At 34.0% G+C, this 24,639-nt stretch overlaps 1 protein-coding gene across 1 annotated transcript in view; it reads right to left on the reverse strand.

The window, feature by feature from the left end:
* CSMD1 (CUB and Sushi multiple domains 1) overlaps positions 1-24,639 on the reverse strand; it is a 1,150,797-nt gene that overhangs the window by 404,992 nt on the left and 721,166 nt on the right. The window contains exons 6-7 of the mRNA XM_035542943.1: positions 22,707-22,819; positions 4,745-4,822 (exon numbers count right to left, since the gene is read on the reverse strand). Of these exons, the coding sequence (XP_035398836.1) occupies positions 4,745-4,822; positions 22,707-22,819 (191 nt within the window). The remainder of the gene's footprint in view (positions 1-4,744; positions 4,823-22,706; positions 22,820-24,639) is intronic.

A 24,639-nucleotide genomic window follows, 5' to 3' on the forward strand; every position in this document is an offset into this window, starting at 1 on the left:
AACTTAAACCAAGATGCTGAAAACCTGAAAACCACCTGCCAAGAATGGGTATTTTCTCCTTTAAGAAATTAAAAAAAGAATACTTTTCTGGTTGTAACTAATCATTATCTACATAAACTTTCATATTAAAGAATAGAGTGTAGAACTATCTTAACAAAGCTGCAAAAATTACGTTTTGTTTTTTTTTTTTTCTTCAATCATCTACAGTGTCTACAGCCACTAATCTCCTGTCTTTATGCAGAGCTGCACTTTTTCTTGATTGGATGTTTGCTCTAAACATAATATCCATAGGACAATCCTTTTAGCCAGAAGTTTGTCATTCTCTTCACAGTATTTAAGTATAAAGGATTCTATTAAGTTTAAACTTAGATAAGGTTAGATAGTAAGATAGCTTTGCTTTGTGGTGTTTTGTTTGTTTGTTTGTTTGTGTTTCTTTTTGTAGTGTATTGTGTTTTATAAATTGGAGACTGAAAACTGTCAGAACACTGCCAGTGAATACTTAACTGTATTTCTTGATTATGATATGATGGATGTGATAGCCTGTGAAAATTCAGATTCAATAAGAGATGGGCTACCTTTGAAGATTCAATACAACAATAAGTACACAGCAAAAAAATAAAGTAAAATAAATAAAAAAATTAGCATTTTTGGAGGAAATTTTTCCATTACATGTTTGTTTTAAAGATAACAATATGGAATTGCTACACAGTTTCTTATTCTTCCTAAAATACTTCAGAGGAAAATATCCTAAAAAATGAATTAAAAAATAAATTAATTTTGGGGAAGCAATGAAGAAGCTAACTTAAATATTAAACATAAAAATAAGAAAATGATGTTTATGTCATGATAAACTTTAAAATTCGTTATAAAATCTATTAGTAATAGTTACAATATATACAATAGTAATATACAGTATACACAATAGTAATAAAAACTTTCGATTATTTTCAGTGATCGTTGTATTGGTTTGTTGAGTTCATTGCACATCTGTTTCTAAGTAGTGATCTTTTCAAAATGTAAAAAAAAAAATCTTAAAAAATTGTTCTTTACTAAGTAATAAGAACAAACCAGATAGAAGATTAGGCTTTTAAGTACAATCATCTAATCCAATATTGTCCTTTCTAGGGAAATGGTCTTTCATTAACTGAAGAGCAAAACTTGTATTACTCTTTATTTTGTTTCTGTCAAAGTACATTTATTGGTAGCAAAATATGTAAAAGATGAAAATGCCAATTTATTTTAAATGTGAGGAATATATTGGTAAGCAAGAAAATTCCATCCTGAAATTTTGCCATGAACACATTTTTAACTTTACTATGCCATTTTTCAGAGTTGACCAACAACAAAATAAACAATGACTGCTGTCCTTCTTTCTCACACAGAATTAGCAATGTAATCCCATTTTGATAATCACTATAATTTCAACAGCACGTGCCATTAATTACCTTAATGTGCTGCAACTAATCAATACGGAGTCTGTAAACTCATTTGTTCTTTGGTCCTACATGGCAAAAATCATTGTCCTAAAATAGCTCTTTTTTCATCTCCAGGGTAAAGAACTGTTTTGATCAATCCTGTAGCAAAGCTTTGAGGATATATTAATCTTACTCATTCCAAAAAAAACCATGCTTTTAAATATATTTAAAATATTTTTTTTTCCAATATCTGAAATATTTTGAAATAATACTTAAAAAAGGCTGAAATTGTTTCAGCTCTCTCACTTTGTAAGAACATGACAATTCACACACGAGTATCCGTCTTACATTTTAACAAGAGCAAACTCAGGAAATGAGCTATCCCAGTTAATCCTCATCATGTTAGGGGCTGCTGGAGTTGTCTGCTCTCCAAACCCTGCTCTGTCCATGGGCTGCTGCATGGGGGCCAAAGAGACACAAAGGTGCTAGGTTGCAAGGCTGCAGTTATGGCCCTGACTTCTCAATATTCTGTAAACTGGTATCCTGAAGAGAGAAAAACCTTTTAAAAAACTAACTATCCTTTGCACATGGAATGATCGAAGGATCGACAGTAACTGCCTGGTATCAGAGGCTAGGTTTGAAAAGATAAACTACAGGATTCTCCTACTTGCCTAGAAAAACTTTTTTTAAGAGCTGTGGCTGCTGCTGGTCTGTCCTCACGGTCAGACAACTAAATAGATGAATATTAAACCAGATGTAATAAAATATGCTTCCTCTGTGCAGATTCCTAAAGTAAAACTCTCTCCTTGCTCATCTGAGAGATCGGCTTCAGATGACAAAAGGAATTAGATTTGGTCATTGTTTGTGACAGCTCAAGTACTAATGAGGAACAACCGTGAAACAGGTTCCATCGGAGCTGCCCGTGCATTTACTTTCTCCCAGTTTACTCTTCCAGAAATTTGCTAAGTGTACTACTTAAGGTCCCAGTAGGTCAGCTCACACTGGATGAACTGGAACCACATTTTAGCTCAATCTTTCCCATTCTTTTCCCATTTCTTTGAACAAATTAATCATAATTCAAGTGCATCAGGCTCCCTGCTCGATGTGTTTCCTTCAGGTGTCCTGACAGAAAATAAAATAAAAAAAAAAATAAGGCAAGAATGTGTTCTTTCCCTGGGGAGTGACACGTAATGCTTTCTACCAAGATACCTGTATCCCAAAGCCATGCTTTGCTACCTGACTGTTCACAAATGATGGCAAGAAACAAAGCAACTACGAGTTGGGGCAAGTCCAGGAGGGCAGGACTGAGATAGTACCAAAAAGACTGAGATACCGTACTGCATCCCACAAGGAATAATCAGTACACTGCTGACGTTTTCTGCCTAAATTCTATCAGTTGTGCCATTGTGAAGTGCCTTCTGCAGCTGTTCGCAGGCTGTGCTTGGGTGGAAGACCTAGGGGAAGTGCACACATCTAGGTGTTTGCAGGGCATGCTCTTACAGCATTTGCCATGCTGGTATTCGTATTCCATCTATCCTGCATAAATCAAAATGGAGAAGTAAGCTTTCTGCTTTATAAACAGAGAATATTAAACAGATCTACAATACAAAAAAGGGGAGAAGGGTTAGTATTTAATTTCTTTGCTTTTCCAGAGATTTGCTAATTGGAATCAAAGGGTAATATCCATTGCTAAAGAGGAATTTGTAAGTTGAACTACTAATTACTTTTTCCATCTACACAATTACTGGCAATAAAAATGGTTAAATACTAAGGGCTTACACCAGAAAGAGCAGAAAAATATGAGTCCAACTATTTGTATTTTAATCTAATATTTTGTTCCACGTACGTGATGCTAATAATAATAAACTTAGATTTATGTAGAAAAGTCAGACATGATACAGAGCTTCATGAATCAAAACACAAAAAAGACAAAGACATTATATTTGAAGTCAACAGCAAACTACCTTATAATATTTTTTTCCATAGCCTGTCTTACTTCCACTTTCTGTAATTAAACGTGGTGTCTGACAGCATGTGTTCTGAGAGTGTAAGTAGAGATCACACAGCTCCCAGAAATAACTTATAAATAATGAAATAATCACCCATTCAGATACAAACACCAAAGAGATGGATCAACTTTTTCTGCTACACATTGCACAAAAAGTTCCTTTTGAATGCCACACCATCAATGTGCAATATTTAAAGCAGAAAATTATCATGCCTCTTTTGTTCCAGTGAGCATACAAATACACTCATTTTGCATTAAACAGAGCACTGCAGAAACACAGAGACCAAATCATATCCTCTAGACATTAGCCTTCAAGACACTCATTCTCTCTGTACTTGCAGAATACCACACAATGAGGCAAACATTGCCGGGGTTTCACTCCATTGAGTTCAGTGTTATTACACGAAGAATTAACTTATTCAAATATGTCTTAGTCATTACACAAGCACTTTTAATGAGTTGTGGGTGAACACTGACTGGCTTACCCTCTGGCTTTTTGTTAGTCAAATGGACTCTCTGCTTTCCTATATATATATATATATATATGTATATATATATATTGCTTTTTATTTTTCAAGACTGGCCTCATTAATGGAAAAAGAGCTCTCAGATTGCCAGTTGTTCAGGGAAAGTGATGCTCAAATAAATAAATAAATAAATAAATAAATAAATAAATAAACAGCTTCACAATCTTATATATAACATCTTGATTTTATCCTCACACTATATATGGGGAAAAAGGTGCAGAGGGACTAAATAGGTGTCATTCCAGAGTGCACTAAACACATAATGAAGGGAAGGTGATGCTGTGATCTCCATCCTCTTGAGAAGCTGGGAATTGCAGCAGTTCTTAACCCCTGCTGTGCTACATCTCAGGCCTGGAAATAGACGGTCACTAGAGCATAGTGTGACAAGGAGGGGGAAGAATTAGATCTGTGATACTAACTGAGGGGAAGGAAAAGATAATGAAGTGTAAACCTCAATCTATAAAATGCCAACATGCTTTCACTGCCCTCTGTACTGAATTGACAAAGTCTGTATGGCACTGTTCTGCCTGGATTGCTAACTTGTCTTCTGAATCTCTAAATTCTAAACATCCTGAAATATTATTATTTTTTTATATACACCCATATTTTTCATGAATTACAACACCATATTCTACCTTTTACACCCTCAGTATTATCAGCAGAGTTCTAAATTCAATACCAACTGAAAACATAATGACCATTTTATGACCATAGCTTCCAAACATTTCTCCCTCTGATTTGCACATTCCAGAAGATATATGCAGTCACTAAAGATAATGGTATAAACAACTTACAGACAGAATTTTTGTGGTTACTGTCTTTGCTGGGCAACATCTTGACTCCTCTTGATTTCAGTTCAATTGCTTTTTTCACTGAGAAAACAAGCAAAGATAAAGGAGATAATTTATTATTAAACCTTGTAGGAAGGACACTTAACAGCCACATCAGATATTACAATAATACAAAGCAGCATATAAAAACTACAAACAGATTGAAATAATTGCAGTTACCCAACTACACTTTTATGAAAATATAATGATTCATTATATTTTTCAAGATTTTTTAACAGACATGGTCTTGCTTTAAAATATCTTGCATTCAAGTTTACTTAGGGTCAAGGAAAAGAAAAATCTGTCCTAAAGACACGTATAGATTTCTGATGTTTGTCACTGCATATGACAAAATCTTAAACATTTTTAAAATTTAATTCTTATTTGAAATGTACAGTAAATTATATGCACATATCAGAGGACCACAAGCTTTATATATGATATTCACAGAATTGCTTTTATTTGATTTGTTCTTCAGGAGTAGTCACATTTTTAGTTCGGTTTCCTGAGATTAAGGTTATATGATCACAGTGTGTTACAGTTTGGCTCACCTAAACACTTTTAAATATACAGGACAATTCCAACTGAATAAGAAAGAGAATAAGAGCTCACAAAGGGTCAAAATTTTATCAGAGAACAGAGGCTTAATATCTGTTTTCTCTGTTTAGCCAGCTGATAAACTCCCAAATTACCTCTAATAAACTGTTAGGAGGGATCAGGAGTAAAGGAGAAGGAGACATGAGAAGAAAGCAGCACGGTTACACATTAAGGAAATGTGGGGTAGAATCTGAATTATAATGCTAGGAGAAAAGGGTAAAAATATAGGACATATTCAGAGGATATTCATTTGTTCTGAGGCAATTGAAAATAAAATCAGATACATAGAAAAGAAATATGCAACAAGCCTGGACAATTCAAAGCTATTATGCAAAAAAACAATAGCAATAGCAAAATAGGTAGTGACTGACTTACAGTGTGTATCAGAATGCTAAATACAACATCATGATGCATGTCAATAACAACAACAACAAAAAGTAGTCCTTTCCTGATTCATATTAGATACCTCTTTCTAGAGCTTGCAGTGGTTAATAATTTTAAAGTTCAAACATTTATCCTAGATGCAAACATTAAAAAATCAACTCAAACATTGTAAAAATGGTTATAATTTGTATCTTGTTCTATATGTTACTGATATAAAAATAAATATAAAATTTACCCCAATAGATTATCAGTTATATCTTTTTCATCTACATATTTGACAAATTTTATGTTTGCTACACTCTGTACTGATCTGTATACAACTATTTCTGAAAAGTGAAATGGCAGGAAAAGAAGAACGATTTCATTGTATTTGTTTCGATACTGGAATTTTGCAGCTTTTGCAACCTCCGAGTGAAGCAGGCTTTTCTTAAACCCTGAAGTTGGGCAAGAAATGCAGAAAGTACTTTGTATGCTATGTACATCACAAAATGTTACAAAGTGCAGACATTTATGTCTGAACAAGTAGGACATTTGGAAAACAAGTGTTCAAATGATGAAAGATGATTGAAACACAACTGTAGTAATGTGGGATGAAATGGATTTGATAGAAGCATGCTGTTTTATTTCCTTTTAAGACAGGAACACATTATACAGAGACATTAATGCAGCCAATATAGCTAATATTCCCAAGAATTTCTGGAAGTGTAAACCTTTTGGGTATGGTTTTCTTTCTAGAATTTACTGGGATTACTTTCTGGAATTCACACACTAAAATTACCCTCAAGAGCAGCTTTATGTTCTGTTCTCTTAAGCTGCGTAACCAGTCTGTTAAAATTAGTCCATATTTACCAGGAAATGATCAGCACAACTCTTGCAACAGAATAGTTGGGATAATGCCTGAGGCTGTGGTCCCTCCTCCAGTATGAATTTCACATTTTATTAATGTCTGTCTTGTGTAAAGCATGAGAGCCATTCTTGAAGGATTCAAAACCTAAATTGTTATGTTCATAGTACAACTCATTGTTGTACTAGTTGTACATAGTGGCAATGTTCACTCCAGTTCCTATGGAAGTTCACTCTTGAAGGTATTTGTTAGACATACTTGGAGCATGCTTCTTGGGAATGGGGAAATATGATACCCATTATCTTTAGGTTGAAATACATCGGACAGCTGGCTAAATTGAAACAAAAGGGGTTCTAACTTGATATATTAAAACTTTTTCACTATTAGGATAATCAAGCATTAGAACCAGTTCTGAAGTTTCCATCCTCAGAGATTTTTCACATCAAGAAAAAGGCATTCTGTATCTCTGAAAGAACATCACTTAGGGGATTCACAATACTTAAGATCAGAGATCTGAAATGTATGTTTTATGGAGAGAAATAGCTACCTCAGAGGGGCAATTCATCCCTTTCTAAGACAGGCACACTGAATCATCCTCTGAAGATGCCTTTTCATCCCCATGAAATATAACAGAAACATATACCACTTGTTCAAGTGTGATCCCTACATTTTAGGCAGTAACATTAGGTGAGATGAGCTTTTACGTCTGGAGGATTTTAACAGCCAAATGTAGGTATCTGTGAGATCCACCATAGGGATTTACCAGGTTACATAAACTTGAGACATAAATACCAAACTTCTTGTATGTCTAAGTCTTTGCATGCAGTCTCTGAATAGTATTTTTAAAAAATAGAATTAAACAAGTATAACCTGTAAAATACAAACTGATCAGTCTGTGAAGAGAAACCACTGAACACTGTGGTTTGAACAAACAAGTTCAATGCCTTCTCTAACGTTAAAGAAATACTCTAAATTGCACTTTTTATAACCATTTAAATCCTATTCTAATACTTTTTATATTTCTTTTCTACTTCCTGATTTCTCTTTCACGAAAGAGGTTTTGCTGATCTTGAATATGATTTGCCATTTAACAGCACAAAAAGAGGAATGGGTTTAAGTTAATAATGTCGAATATGAAAGTCTTTTTTAACTTTTAAATGATAACTTTTTAAGACTTTGCATATCTTTCTGCTGTCTTCACTTAAACATTTAGTTAAGCTAACTGAATTAACTCACCTCACATTTTTTTCTGTGAATCATAACTTCAAGACTCTTTAGAAGATGGTATACTTATTCAGAGAGGATAGCAGATCTTAGCACTGGAAGCCCAAGACAATCTCATCAGTCTACTGGAAATCACCAGTGATATTCCTTAACATTATGCTATAGTTAAATTAAACTCAGCCATGAAGAGAATAAATGCCTGACTTTCTTTGAATGGATTGTGAAAGTTAAAATAAAATCTTGAAGTTGTACACATCCTTTTAACTTATTCTAATTTGTATGAAGCTCTTTGTTTCTAATGTATTTGAACCAATGTGAAAAAAATGTATTTTACCCCAAGCAGAATTACCTTTCTGAACACATTATTACAATTTAGTAGAAACATATTTTAAGACAGGATGAACCAATGAACAAAATTTTAACTGTTGGCTATAATCAGGACGACAATAATTGAGGTATTAAAATAAATCTAGTTAGGAGACATTAGAAGGACAGTCCCTATATCTTTTGAGAATAACTTTTTTGAGAAAACCTCCAGTCAGAGAAATTTCTGTGCATGTTTGTATGCATATTGTATAGACATATACTGCACTCATATTTGTGGTTTGCGAAAAGTACTTTCACAAAATTAATACGAAATTATTTAACAATCTTATTTGATTTTGTTGAAATAATACAAATCTACATCTTTATCTAACTAAAAGTGGTTTGATACATTTGAGACCTGCTGCAATTCTACCATTGAAATGGTTGTCCTAAAATACTAATTCTCCCATTTATTTCCCTTGCACATGTCATTTGAAGTATGAAATATAACTGGCAAATTGTCTATGTTCACATAAGTGAGGAGATAAAAATAAATAGAACATTAAATATTTAAAACATTTGTATATGTTTGGCTAAGGAAGACCTAATATTGTTAAGAAAGTTCATATAAACAATAAGTTTTGTGAAAAGACATTTTTTTCACACAAAAAAAAAAACTCATAAGTTTCAGTAAGTTTTTTTTTTTTTTTTTATATGGACTGCAGTCTGCAGAACTCCAAAAAGACCTTTCATGACCTATTGACTATGTAATAAAAAGACAAGGGCCATCAAGTGAATTTAACAAGTAAGTTTTCAAACTAATAAAAGGAGGTGTTCTTTTTTTTTCTTTTTTTTTTTTTTTTCTTTTCATACAAGTAGTAGACAGGAGAAACTGCCAAGAGACACTGCCAAATGTGGATGCAAGAAGTTTGAAAAGTTTCAAGGAAGGACTGGAAAAGTTCTTGAAGACTGCTCTATGGAGAGTTACTGTACAGGCAATCTACATCAGTTTCAGGAGATTCCTGCCACAACAAAAATATATGGAGGCAATAGATGTATTATCAGGGAAATAACACCAGTGTTTGCCTTGTTCTTAATTTTCTGCAGGCCTCTGCTTCAGGTCATGGCTGAAGATTAGATGAGATTAGATAGACCCTTCTATGAATGTTCATGGCTGTTCTTACAACTACTCTTATCTTTGTTTTACCTTCATTTAGCAGGTAAACCTCATATCTTTGGTACAAAGCAATGACTCTTCACATGGCTTTAGCAGTCTATGATCTGCAGTATGATACCATCAGACATTGGTTAATTATAGTAAATACGCCCGTGTTGTACATGGACGATAACCTTTTTTCAGCTCATCCTGTTCTTGGTAGACCAGATAGCTGTGTGCAGCATTGATAAGTAGTGTCTCTCAGGTCAGAAGCTTCAGCACTTCCTACAGAACATGAGTATTACTTACAGGCTGAATTCGTCCTCAGTCTTGAAATTGAAGAACTGCTGAGTCTGAATTTTCATGGTGCATTTACCCTCTAAGACAGACTATGTGCCCTGATATTATGGTAGTACTAACCTCTCAGCACTCTTTTGCAAACTATCAGCCTGGATAGTGAGAAAATGCCCAATTCCACGCAGAGTATCAATCTTCCGATCTTTAGATCTTGCTTGAAATATGACTTACATGACAGTGTCATTTTATATTAAAATCAAATTCACTTAAATATCAAATTTCTTTTTTTTTTTTTTTAGATTCCTGAATTAGAACAGAATAAGTGTAAGATATATATATATACATATATCCACAGTAGAAAGAAACTCAGTCACTTAAGTAGAGATATAATACTGTTCTTTGTATGCCAATGACTGTTGATGAACTGTCACTGATATATGAAGTGGAGTTTAAGCAGCTGGGCATGGTACTGAAGCTGTAATTGCACAAGGTTTTGTACATGGCCAATACGAGACAAAACACAGATATTTGGCAAATATTTTTTTATTTATAATTTATGCCTAGGAATCCCCTCTACTCTGCTTTCTCTATTTCTTTTCCCCCAAGTCAACAAGCTAAATCTCAAGAAAAAGTAAGCAAATTTATAAGGAAAAATATCCTACTCTTACAAGAATGCTTCTGTTTACTGAAGTCAGGCTTATGCAACGTAACACCCAGAAATGACAGAAAAAAAAAAATTGAAATCTAAACCTCTTGAAATTATGTATCTACAGAGATAAGTGAACACAATTTGTATATGGTACAAATAATGTATTACTGAGATTTCAAGTATATGAGGGGGTCTGATTAAGTTTGAACACGTTTAGCAACTAAATACTTTAGGGAAAATAAGATAAAAGTAGGATTTCCTACAGATAAAGAGCTAGCCACCAAAAGCTAGACACTTTAATTGGATAATATTGGAAAAGATAATTTCACATACTTGATAAGTCAGTATGACTTATTGCTGGGGTCCTAAAGAGCAGGGATAGGTGAACATACCTGAACTATTTTAATGTGTTTTTTTTTTTTTCCTTTCTTTTTATGCACAGAGATGGGTATTCCTGAGAAACTATAATAATTATAATTAAAAACAACTAAATTATAATGGACTGAAAGAAGATAGAAAATAGCTAGAAAAAAAAATCACTCTGATTTAATAGGGAAGTGCAAAAAGATCCTGGAGCAGCAAGAGAAAGAATGTGAAAGGATATATTCTTCACTGTTATTATTTCTATTCTCAGGATGATTTTGCTGTGTTTAAAAAGAAATTAAAGAAAAGGCAAAGCTAATACCTATGTGAAATGGGAATATAAGACAAAATTTGCAAAGCCTGTTTAATTCTTTAGATATAGTTGCTAAATGGAAGCTTATGACCATTCCACAATGCAATCTTCCTCTAAGAAGTTAAACCAAATGTAGGGCAATATACTGATGAGCATCACCTCAAATATTGGATTTCAGTAGCAATGCCTTGCTTACAGGCGTATGTTTTTTTCAGTCATTATAATGAAGGGCATAGAAAGTTGACATTCTAATCTTGAGCAGATCTGTAGGACAATAGTGGTTAGAAGAACAGCTTCTGTTGGAGATAATCATGGGCTATGTATGTCACCAGTAAGACTCTTAGTTTCTTGATTTCATTGAAGAAATAATTTTCTTTCTCTGATAGTAATTAAATGGTAATTAACTAGTAATTATGTAGATAATATGGAGGTAGGAGACAGCTATCTTCCAGACCCAACTTCTTTCTCCGTGAAGCTTTTTTTTTATTATTTTTTAAAAGTTTTTTTTTTTTTTAATTAGGTTCTTCCTCTGACTCACAAGGTTTTGAAATGTATTTGTCATATGTAGTCAAAGATAAATTTCATATTGCCTGTATTACAATATAAAGAGCCTATATTTGCTGGACATATATTTTCAGGTTGGCAACAAATTTCAAGGGAAATGTGTCTTTTCATTATTGAGTATTGCTTGACTAATCACAAATGAGCCAAAAGCTCTACACAGGCAAGATAGCAGTTAGTCTTTGGCACCAAGAAATTACAGTCTTATTCTCTGGTTGTGTAATTTTGCTAAGAGAGACAGGATAGAAACTGGTAAGAAGAAAAATATGGAAAAATGAACTGGAAGTGAAGATGGTATAAAGCACAATTAAGTGTCCATTTGTAGAACATAACTAAGAAATAATTTAATCTAGAGGTGGTTTTGAGGAGTTATGATACACATTAAAGATATAAAAGAACCGCAAAGAGGAAAGATACATTCTCTAGTTACACTAGGGCTGGAACAAGAACTTACAGTCTTTATCTGAAGCAAGGGAGACTTTGGTTACATAAGAAAAAAGCTTTTTAACAGTAAGAGAGTTGAAACCCTGGAATAAATTTCCCAGAGAAGCTGTTGAGTCTTAGCCATTAATTTTTAAAGAACATGTTAAATTAAGGTCTGAAATCAACAGTTAGATATACTTGGTTCCTCTTTGAGTTAGCTTATTTGTAACCCACAACCAGAAGCCAAAGCAAAAAAACATCACCACAACCACCACCACCAACAATCAGAGGCCAAGACGTTGGAGGGTGTTACTAGGATTTCTGCTGTATGAAATTGATTGATTACAGCTATATTTAACTTCATGTGTGAAAACAGGTAGTGTGCAGTACATAAGTCATACCAAAGACAGATAAGATACTAGAAGCACACAGTTTAGTTAATATAACATTATACTTGATTTAACTTACCCTCATAATTTACCCTCGTTTAGATCTGATACAGTTATAGCTCAAGGATATCTTTGTAGGGTACTTTAGGGTACAAGTCTGGAACAAGAAATCTAACATTTGCTGCACGTTCTTAGCACATTCTTTGTAACAGTCCTTGTGCACATCTTTGATGACACACCATTTTTTCCCAATTACCCAAATACGTGATTTTATTGCCAGTTTTTCTTCCTGGATGAAATGACCTGCAAGGCCTAAAAAGTTGGCTCTCACTCAAACCTAAATTATTCTGACATCATCTGCTGGTACTTCCTCAAGCTGCTTCTGCTGCTGCTCTGCTGAGTTCAGCTCTTGGCTGCCTTTCACTGCAGATTTTTCCCAAGTACAGATCTGTGAAGGTGAAGTGGAACAGCATGTTTCCCAGTACCTGGTGATTACAGCCAGGGCCTTTCCTGACCAATGTTGAGCCCACTGACACTGTATGGAATGTATTTGAATAGCTCTCTGTGATCAGGAAAGGGAGTAGTTCATTTTAAGCAAAAAATCTCAGATGCATAAACAGAAATTGAGACTGTCCAAGGAAATACTTAAGTGCTTTGCCTTTTTTTCCAAGCATGCCAGCCTTCTTCTTGCTATAGTAGAGGAAAGATTTAATATTTTCAGTATTTTGTACGTTGAGAGTGAATGGAAAAGAGATATCTGTTTTACAGATTTACACTTAGCTTTACATATTTTGCCAAGTTCAGTGAGTAATACTAATACAATAACATTCATAGGATTATTCTTGAGGGAATTAGCAAATTTATCTCAGTGCAGTGCGGAGCTCATGAAGTTTCTTTTCTTTTGTTTCATTACTCTGATTTTCATGAACTTGAATACACCTTGTTTTGAAACAAAGTTTTTTCTTAGTTCAAATTTTGACAGCAGAGTCCAATCAAGTGATCTGCTCGCCTTGTCCTCCATTCTTTTCTGGATTCTCCCCCAAAGATGCAATTACAGGAGTGCTACCATTTTTTGGCCCTGGAGGAAATTATCTACAATTCACACCTTTGCCAGTTTCAGTATTCTCTCTGGCGTCTGCTTGTAGATCAAGCATTTCTTTATCACTCAAATTTGTATGTGATGAATAAATTTATCATTGACTATATCTAGGGTTGTTTTTTGTTATTGCTGTTGTTTTTTTTCTAATTCACTATAGCCTGTCATACCATGAATTCTTTTTGAAGGCTTAACAGTTATGAGAATAAGAAAAAAGCAGATATTCACAGTCTTTCCATTCACTTTATGTTTGTCTGGCTCTTAGCTTTCTTTTTTGAAGTCTATGGTGTGGTGTTTTTTTGTTGTTGTTGCTGTTGTTTATTTGTCTGCTTTATGTATTTTTGCCAAGATTTTCTCCTTACTATAGCATCGCAGAACCCTTCAAGCTAGGGGAAAATCATGTTGAGGTTTGTTATGAGAAGCTATAACAACATTCTGGATTCTGCAAAGTAAGACTTGGTCGATTTGTCTGTGGCAAAGCAAGCTTTGAAATTTTCTTTTCTTACAGCACGTGTTCTTCCCTATCCTTTTTTACCAGTTGAAGGCTCAGCTTTAGAAATGCTAAAACTTCTTCCCTTCTCAGGTAAGAATTTCTTCTTGGCAAATCTCACCTCAGTCAATACATGAACAGAGAGCATTTCATTGCTGGCCAAAGGATGCGATGTCCCTGATCTTCTTTGTGTGATTTTAGATTTAAGACTGATACCACCACTCAGATAACATATAACTAAAATTAAACTGCACACTTTTCACTGCACCAGATTCATTTTTTTTATTAATATATATATATATTTTTGAGCCAATACATTTCTTATAATTATCATATTGTATTTTAGGAAAACTGAATTTGGTGTTCTAATGTATCCATTACACTTCCATCTACTCTCTCTAAGAACATAGAATACTCTTCAGCAATCACCTTGAAAACATTTTCTTGCATAAGTACTTGTATCCATAAATTAAGTTTATGAAGAGAATTCTATAAGAAATTATTTGATAAAGAAGACCCCAGACTCAATAACCTGGGAGGATCCTTGCAAGCTTTGCTTCTCAGCTATCCACTTGGCTTTCTCATGGGCATTACATTTTTTCATAGGATCCCTAGTTTAAACTGACTCACTGGAATAACCCAAACCTGTTTCTGTACTCCCTGTTTGAAGAGTATTCTGTCTAATATGCTATCCCACTGTTTCTCTCACTAACAGCTTTCGAAATCATCCCTACTAATCAGTATTATAACTCCAGAGGGCTTCACAGCAGGCATAAATGTTTCTGCTCTACAGCTACCTGTAAAAGCTGTAGGTTCGTGATCAGTTGGCTTCCTACTTCCATCAATCCAGCAAAGTACTGTCTGTCATTATCAGACCTTCCACCTGCTCTCTTTGCTGGAAATCTCTGCATGCAGTACTAGTGAACAAATGATATAGACCCAAGATAAATTGGTGTCGTAGTAGATTTTTACACAAATCTTTCTCATTCTATGTGTATAAGCTGACACAGGATCTGCAAATTTAAAAAGTACAGCCATTTGTTTTCCATTAACCTTCTGTATGTCACGTAGCTGGCCACTTGCTTTGACAGACTGCCTTAGCTTTGCTGTGCTATCAGTATAAGACATATCACAATAAAACAAGTTCAGCAGGCATCAAGTTTTCAGTGTATGCGGGTGTCCTACACAGTTCTGGAAAATAGTAACAATACCGTTTGCACAATGAATATATATTATCACTGAACAAACTGAATAGCATGCATAGATAGTCTCTAAAAAAGAGATCACAGAATGGGATCTACTCAGTTCCTTGCTTGAATGCCACTCCACGGTCTTTCAACAATAGTGTCAAAAGTTCATTTATGGTTCTTCTCAAGTAACTCATCAAGTATCACTCATGATTATCAAAATGTTCATTAGAAAATCCTATTCTTAAAGTCACTGTTTCACCATATTTTCATGTTTTGTAGAGAAATTATATCTGTAGTCTGAAAGCCTCTCTAAACTACAACTCGTATAATGATCATTTCAGTTTTATCCACCACCCAGCTGAACTGGACTTTTCTCTCGCCTTGTAGATAATGAAGAGGCTGGAAGTGTGGTGATAATGACACCCTACTATTTTATGTCTCTAATCTCTTCTGATACAGAAACTGATTGTGTATGTGTTTTCAGTCTGTAGTAAATAGAAAATAATGAGCCTAACTGATTTTGTGCTGGCATGTAGGTTATGCATGCTACCATGAAACCTGTACTTTAATTTGCTTATCTATATTGATCATACATTTGCTCTTATTTTACATTCTTAGGTCTACATTCTACTGTTCTCTCTGTATTGCTGCTAGCTGATCTTAGAGATTAGTGAGACCTAGTTTCTTTAACATTTTCCAAATGCATATTTTTACACTGGAAAATATGAAGTTCATTTAGGATGCATCAGTTCCATTATGGCAGAACAGCATGGAAAACAACTGCCTTAGGAGTTGTGTAGCTTTGGGACAGTGATGTCTTTGATCCAGGACTTTGGAAGTCTCCACACTGAGTAAGAACAACATGATTCTTTACAAAGAGCAGCTACCATATCTAGGGGAATGTTGCGTGTTTTGGAAGATAAAGTATTTGAACATGTAATTTAAATTTCATATTTTATTTTGCAACCAATTTGGGGAAAAAAAAACGTGACGAACATACAAATGTACCAAAATGATACACATCTTTTTCCACCATAAATGCATTATTTTTAATAGATCAAGTGAGGACAACACCATACCAAACAAGAACAGAAGAATGAACAGCTGTTACCAGATCAGCATCTGCTTAGTGCTGATATTATGAAGCAACTAAGACTAGCAACTAAGTTGCCTAATTAGCAACACAGAAACTAGTCAGTCAAGAAAGAAGAATTACCTGTAGGAACCTACTTGGAACTAACTGCAAGCTTCCATCTGTAACGAGATTTTTCTTGTTTCTCCTGAAAATGCCCTAAAATCATCGATTCATAATAATACGCTTCTATACAGTAGCTTACTAGTAAGATATTTAAATACAAAATGTTAAGAAAAATCTATCCGACCTTCTTCTTCATCAAATGTCTCACCCTGTTGGCCCTGAGAATTAAAGCTATGCTTTGTACTGAGAATCTTGAGGCCAGAACTTTATCCTGCGGTCCAGTTCTGTGTTCTGTACTCTTGATAACCGTAGTGTTTTCAGATACATGCATTTTCTTTTCGTCACTCTAAGTCAACTTCTGGGCTTTGCTTTAAATTTTGAGAAACAGACTTTTTTTTTTTTTTTTTTTAAAAACAAACCAGATAATAGAGACAATTTCTCTTATGAACATATAATGCCTTTATGAAATGGTATAAAGTAATAAAAACGAATCTAAACATAAAGATTATTTCTAATTTCAAACACTGGAAAAAAAAAAAAAGCTTTAAGGCTGTAAAAATAGAAGGAAGAGACAGTTTTAACTTAAGAATTTGCTGAACTTAATAAATACACAAAATGACTGATTAAAAATTTTAAAGAGACATTACAGGAACAGTTATTTTAAGCACTTAGTTCTTAGAGGTTATGCATGCCACATTAGTAAGGAAACAGTCTGAATGTTTTCTTCTTCCCTTTCCTTATCACATGATATTTAATACTATTAGGCTAATAATGGATATCTTATAACTTTAGTACAGGGATAAAAGCACGTGTAGAAAAATCATGGCTATTTTCAGCAAGGCTAAATATATATTTGATATGTGGGAGGATAAGATGTCAAATATTGATTTCATTATTACAGTTTTCGTTGGATTAAAATTCTCCTTTTCAATCAAACAACATAAATTTAGAAATGAGCAAATACAGGCCAGTGATTAATGGTGTTGGGTATTTTCTATAATCAGATTCCAAACTAAGATACATTAAGGGACTAAGTTTCGAGACGGACTGAAAATCTGTCTTCAAACAGGATGTTTTAAGTTAATTTCCAAAAAGGGAGTTATTGATAATCAATAAGCACAAATGAAGCTTAGGCCAAAAGAATCTTGTTTTTAACAGAAGAAAGATTTATTCCTTCCTACTTCATAAATGACCACTTGCTGAAAATTTATCTCATTGTAGCTTTATACAGATTTTACCACAGCTGAATAAGTGTCCTTGAAATGTAAATCAATTATACTAAACCAAAGTTCTGTGAAAACAGTTTAATACACTCTTATTCAAATCCAAACAAATCAAACTAAAGGACTTTCAAAATAAATGACTTTCCAATACCACAGTGATAAGATTTGAGGAAAACTGTTATTACTGTATCCAAGTGGGGAAAAAAACCCACATTGTAGAAGAATTAAAAACAAGGGAAGAAAAGATTAAAGGTAATGAACAAGCATAGTCTACTTAGAGCAGTCATGACAGATACTGATATAGATAAGTAAAATTATTTATGCACTCAAGGCATATGTGGTATAGTTTAACGTGACTTAACTAATTAATTTCCTAGGTGCTTATAACTTGTTTTTAGGAGAAAAATAAGTAAATAAATAAAGGCAGTAGGAAGAAAATAGAAACTTTAAAAAGAAAACTAAACACTGAAATGTAGTTTTAGTTGTAGATCTAGTATTAAACAGATATCAAAGGATATCTGAAATCACTTAAGTGTTCACTGGAAGTTTCAAATACCACCACCTTTTACTTCAATATGAAATAAATGCAGACACTTGTGAAAATTGCTTCCAATGGGAGATTTAAAGAGCTCAGCCTCCTTAGTTTATCTGAGAGATTGAGAAGTGATTTAGTACTTCAAAGAGGGGAAATATAAGGCTTACAAAAGGCTTTCTATTTTATTGGAGAAAAACATAACATCACAACTGGACAGAGAAAGATCAAACCAGGCTAGTACAATTGAGAAGTTAGGCCTACATTTTTTACACTGGTAGAGTTAACCAAAGAAAAGAATGGTCAAGAGAGATGGTGGATTGGTGGGTATTTGTTGATGTTCTCATATCAAGATTGGATTCCTTTCCTGATGATAAAATTTAACAAAACACAAGTTATTGCCTCACTACTACTTAATGGGAAATAATATTCTGTATCACTTAAAAATTAGGAAATACCAGGTTTATCCTACTTTTTGATTTTATTAATTGTTTTTACTAATTTTCTCTTCTAATTTTCTCTTCTAATTTTACTGAAAGTGACGATTTTCATTGCAACATCAGATTAAAAGTACCATGCATGCATCAGTTGAGGGAGTACCACAAAGTTTTCTAATGTATGTCAAACACCATTTTTTAAGGTTTTAAAGAATGTGGAGGAAGGATAGATACAGACTCATACACACACTCACTGAATTACAAAAGCTCACTGCATATAACTACTTTACCTAGCAGTTTATTTTACATTATTTCACTCATGGTTTTCCATTAGTACAGATTTATTTCAGCAGCCTCTATTATATTCATTGTTTGAAGTCAGGATTATCTGTTTGTTAAATCCTGAATTATTCAAAGTAGTCAAACACAGAAGACAGATGACTTCTGGTACATAATGATCAAACTACCTAATACCTCCTTGGACCTCTCTGATAACTTGCCAAAAATAGCATACTTAATTTGAAACACTCTACAACAGAGATTTTTGCTGTAAAAGTGGAACACACTCATTAATCAGCTTTTACTTTGGAAACTTTCTTATTTTATTCTCTTTCTACGAATTTTGAAATAAGAAGGTGACTTAAACAGAGTAGTTTTAATTAATGTAAAAAAAAAGTATATTTTTTTTTTCTCTTCAAATGAAAGCTAAAAATATTTAAAAAACCCTTCTTCTGTTGTCTTGGAAATATGTGAAATCTAAAGTATAGCATACAGACTGTAAATGTGCAAAAGAAGGGGTTTCATTATCACACCTGTTAATTCATTCTATCTGTGTTGGTAAGCTTTGTTGCCAGGACATGCTAGGTTTCCATCTCATAGTGAGCCTTTACTTTACTTGATCTCTGGGGAATTTATGCATTTTTGAAGCACGAGCATAAGCCAAATCATGTATTCTGCAACTCCCACTGAAAATATGGAAAGAATCTTTGTATATCAGCATGAATGAGGGAGAGGGATGAACATCAAATGACTGAGTGTATGTAAGAACAAGGCAGAACAAGAACTGAGTCCAATTATATCTGCTGGGAGTGTTAAATCCATGAGACAAAGATACTGATATGAAGCTGACATGGTAAAGCATGTTGTTGCATAGTTCTGTTGCATTTGTTCTGAAAATTTGTTCTGGTGGTTGTCAGCTTTCACAGGGCATTTGGGGTCTCCTTTTGGCTAAATACTAGTATCAACAAATAAAATAAAATCAACAGGTTTACTAGGAAATTGAGGCATAACTTTTTTATTGATCAACATCAAAAGATTGAAATTCAAAACAAAGTACCACAAGGAAAAACAAAACAAAACAAGGAAAAAAAAAAAAACAAAACACCTTCCCCATATACGTGTTAATTTTAAAAGCTACTCTGACCTGATGGAAGATAAGACCATAAGTATGGTTCAAGGCAAAGTTTGAAGACCCACTAGTTTGGTACACCTTTTATACTACGTAGTTTTATTTATACATTCAGCTTGCTAAGCATTTTCAACTATATTTAGTTAATGCATTCAAATATGTATATTGAATACATTGTACCAGCAGCAAGGGCAGGTGCGTAAGTGAGTGTGTGGGTCCTGAAGACCCAGCTAGACAAGCCAGTGAGCAGCTGATACTGGGAGCCCACAGGGGATGTGTGTCTCAGTGCGTGAGTCACCCACAAGAGGTGGCCACTGGAGGGACCAGAAGGTCACAGCCAAGTGCTGGTAAGACCATGGGGCCTGGGCTTGTCTGAGACATGCTTGTGTATGTTTGTGTGTGCGTGCTCACAGGTAGGTCTGAGTACCAGCACCTGGAGTGAGGCTGCAGCCTCGTGGGTTTCATATGCCCAGGTATCAGCAACTGAGGGGACTGGAATCCAGGGGTAGGTACTGGGCAGGCTGGATGTCTAAGCCCAGCTATTGCAGGGGTGTACACTGTACATGCATTTATTTCCTACTAACACATCTCCATACCAGAGAGGAGAAACAGAATGAGGCTGGATCTTGGGGAATGGAGCTGCAGCAGCCTGACCTCTGCAGAGCTGCTGGAGTCAGCAGCCCCCCTATTCAACAGTATTCACTTAAACTTTCAGGGGTTCTTCTGCGGATTTTGTTCGTTTTTTTTTTTGTTTGCTTGTTTTTGGTAACTCATGCAATCTTATGACTAGGCATAAAAGTCACAGAATCACAGAATGGTTGAGGTCAGAAAGGACCTCTGGAGGTCACCTGGTCCAACCCCCTGCTCAGGCAGGACCACCCAGAGCAGGCTATCCAGGACCATGTCCAGATGCCTTCTGAAAATGAAATAACAATGGGGCTAGCTGCATCTTATTGTTTTCCAATATTATTTGGGATGTATTACTTTAAGGTAGATCTGATGAACTCCAATGAATAAAGCAATTTTAGCTCTGTAGGAGTGGAATGACTTGTTTCAAACTAGAGCTGAATTTAGAGTCTCAAAAGAGTAACTAACTATAGTTACTATTTCATTTTCAATTATTTTGAGGATTGATACTTTTTGGAAGCAAGAAGAAATAAGAGTCCCAAGATTAAATCTCTCACTTGTAAAGACAGTCCAAAATAGAACAAAAAAATGGCAATTTAATCTACTTCAATCAGTCTTTCAGCCACCTAAAAGTAAGTTAAACCAGCACAGTTCTGGCTTTCACCAGTTGGTAACTTAAGTCCATTAAGTTTATAATTTGTTATTACATGCTTTTTATAACATAAAAGTGATTAATTTCAGCATTACAAACCATTTTTCAAAATATAAAAATTTCTAAAGAAGCTTTAAAATACTGATAGTACTTCAGAATACTGAATAAAACTGATATAACAGTTCTGTGGCAGTTCAGTCAAGTTTACTATTACACCTAAGTAAAATACCTATTGTACAGATATACATGTGGAAAAAAAAAATCTCCCTAGGTATTTACAAACAGCTTTAATTTTCTAGTGAGTATTTAGACAGAAATAAGATATACTGAAAAATAACAAAAAAAAAAAAAAAAAATTTTCAGAGTTGGTTACTCTATCCTAAACTTTCCTTTGTTATTCTGCTGATTCTTAGGTTTTCAGAAGGATGAATCACATTGTTTTTGTGATCTCCATTTAAAAGGTTTAAGACAGAGCATAACATAAGCAGTACATTTAAATTCATAGTCACCAATAGTGGCATTACGTATACATCCTCAATACTTTTTAAAAGTAAGTTATAAGTGCTAAGGATCACAGAATACATACCTGTGTTTAGTTGAGAAAACAATGAAATTTCCAAGATTTTTTTCCCTAAAATTGTGACAATCTTTTTAAAGAAAAAAGAACTATGTATGTTAAATGTTTTTATCTGTATTACATGCATATGTTATATACCAGAAACACATGGTTGTTGCAGTGCAGTTGTCATTTTCTAAAATGTGATACAGGTCCTACCTTACTGGAAAGAAAGGAAGTTCTATACTCACGCTATATTCATGATGGTGTATAGGGGCAAAATGTTTAAAACAGCTTATGGAAGCACAGAATTTAAAAGTACAGATAAATTAAGAATCTGATTTTATTTCTGACTTACAGAGCTCTTCAGTTTTCAATCTAACTACAGCATTTCTGATCTTGAATGATGATTTATGAAGTACAGAAATCAATAAAGATTCCATTCAAAAAATTGCATTTTAATGAATATCTAGGTGAACATAAGCAGCAACTGACAACAACATTGACATCCTCTTGTCTTCCTTTAAAGTTGTGTATTTAATTTTATGCAGAAGCCTGAAATATGATTTGTGCTTTGCTAGGACGGAGCTAAATTTCCAAATGATGAATGTAGCTTCTGGATAAGAGTTTCACTTTGAGTAATGAAGGAAGACAACATTTAGATAGGGGCATGCCTTTGTGTGGAACTGACTTTCTGCAAGTTGCATTCCAGGCATGTTTTTAAAGCAAAGACGAGACTGAATGCAAAGCAATTTATTATAGAAAAAGTAAGCAAGCAAACACATACTTAAAGCAAACAGCAATGTGAAGCACGGATACTTTTTTTCAAAAATAAATCCCTAGAAGTACCTGATGACACAATGGTAACAGCTACTCAATTTAAGAGCTGTAGTAATATGAGTCAGCTCTTTATCTGTCCCTGATATATAAACACAAATTTCTACCACTGCCATTTTAGCCATGCTTAAAAGTAAAGGACTTTCTCCTGATGCACTTTTATACATCTCCTACCTTGGAACTGAGCATTAAATCCCTTTCTTCGGTGGTTGCTGTCAGATGTAAAATGGAGCCGTAACCAGTTCTTACTGCTGATAACAGGAGAAGGTAGGTTCATACCAGTCAGCCTGGAAAAAAGAATAAAAATAATCATTTGTCAGGGTTGAAAAAATTCCTGTTTAGAATTCCTTAATGACAAAAAAAAAAAAAAAAGCCAAAATATATTGTATTGTTTACAATGAATATTTGTCAACAGTAATTCACTGTCATCTAATCTCAATATCTTACTAGCTTAATAACTATAACCATGGGAGTTTGTTTGTTTGTTTCATTATAGCTAGCCATTTTATGGTCAAAACTTGTATCTCCAAACTACTCTGATGTGAATTAGAATAGAAACATAATATTTTAGTGTGTGTGTTTGTATGTGCATGTTTGTGTATGCAAGTGTGTATCAAATAATTCAGCAAACAATAACCAAATTAAATTATGACAAAACACGATCATCTGAGTCCCTGCTGCGTCAGTTACCTCACAGTAAATCAAATGTAAGGCATGAAGAAAGGATTAATAAGGGTTATGGGCACAAGATAATGTTAAGCTTGGATAGTACTTAATTGCTAAATAAATATCTTGCTATAACTGTTTTGTGTGTATTCATGTCTACCCATACTTAATTTAAAAAATAATACTAATAATAAAAAAACAACTAAATGTAGGGCAACTACATAGCATTAGCTATCAGTAAAGAAAGAGTGCATACCAAAAATTTGTCTAGTACAGACAACAGGCCCTTGCACCAGATTTTGTCATATTATAGTCTACCGTTGCACCATACCATTTGTTAATACAAACAGGTTCAAGTACCTCAGAGTACTTTCTGGTACCTCAGAGTTCCCAAAATGCTGACAGTTCATTTTCACATCTTAGTTTACCAGCTGATTTTTATTGTTGTTTGTTTTTGTTTGCTTTTTTTTTTTTTTTTTTTTTTTTTTATGAAATACACATGCAATAGCATTCTATCTGGCATATCCAGGATTCTGGATTTTAAAGTGCATGGAACTCTTGGCTGTAATATTAAATTCTTGTATGAACTAAATTGTACATAAATAAAAAAGTAAAAGCACATCCTTCTAAAAGTGCATTCAAAGTACATCTTTCATTAGCCACATTTATAATAAACAGTTATTTCCCAGGCACACAATATACACATATTTTCAGGTCTACGCGAACCCTATAATTTACAGCTAAATAGTTACAAATCTCCCCATTATCCCATGTAAGATAATGGCAATATGAACATGAAACTGAGACAGTATTTTAAGTAGCCTATTTTATCAAGTTCTAATTTAGCTGTGTGATTTCTGTGATAGTGTACTAGACAGGAATATATTTACTGGAAATGCTGCTTGTCTTTTAACTGAAGACAATGAGACAGTGAAATACGACTGAGTGGCTAATTTAATTATAAGGATGTTTCGGGAAGCAAGCTTATAAACTGTGCATGACTTTTTTTCTTTTTATCTTTTTTTTTTTTTCTGTAAGGTGTTCAAAATGTCTTCATGGCAGTACACAAATTCAGAAATAACAATAAATTCTGAAAAGAGAGTTAGACTTGAATCCTGTGAATCACTCTTGTATATGTGTCAGACTGGACATTAGGAAAAAATTCTTTAATGTGTGGGTCAAACACTAGAATAGGCATCCTAGAGAAATGATTGATGCCCCAAGCCTGTCAGTGTTCATGAAGCATTTGGATAATGCCCTTAATAATATGCTTTCATTTTTGGTTAGCCCTGCCCTGTCAGGCAGTTGGACTTGATAATCATTGTAGGTCCCTTCCAAATGAACTATTCTATTCTATTCTATTCTATTCTATTCTATTCTATTCTATTCTATTCTATTCTATTCTATTCATTTCTATTCATTTCTATTCATTTCTATTCTA

Source organism: Cygnus atratus, chromosome 3 (genome assembly GCF_013377495.2).
Source record: "Cygnus atratus isolate AKBS03 ecotype Queensland, Australia chromosome 3, CAtr_DNAZoo_HiC_assembly, whole genome shotgun sequence".
Lineage (NCBI taxonomy): Eukaryota > Metazoa > Chordata > Aves > Anseriformes > Anatidae > Cygnus > Cygnus atratus.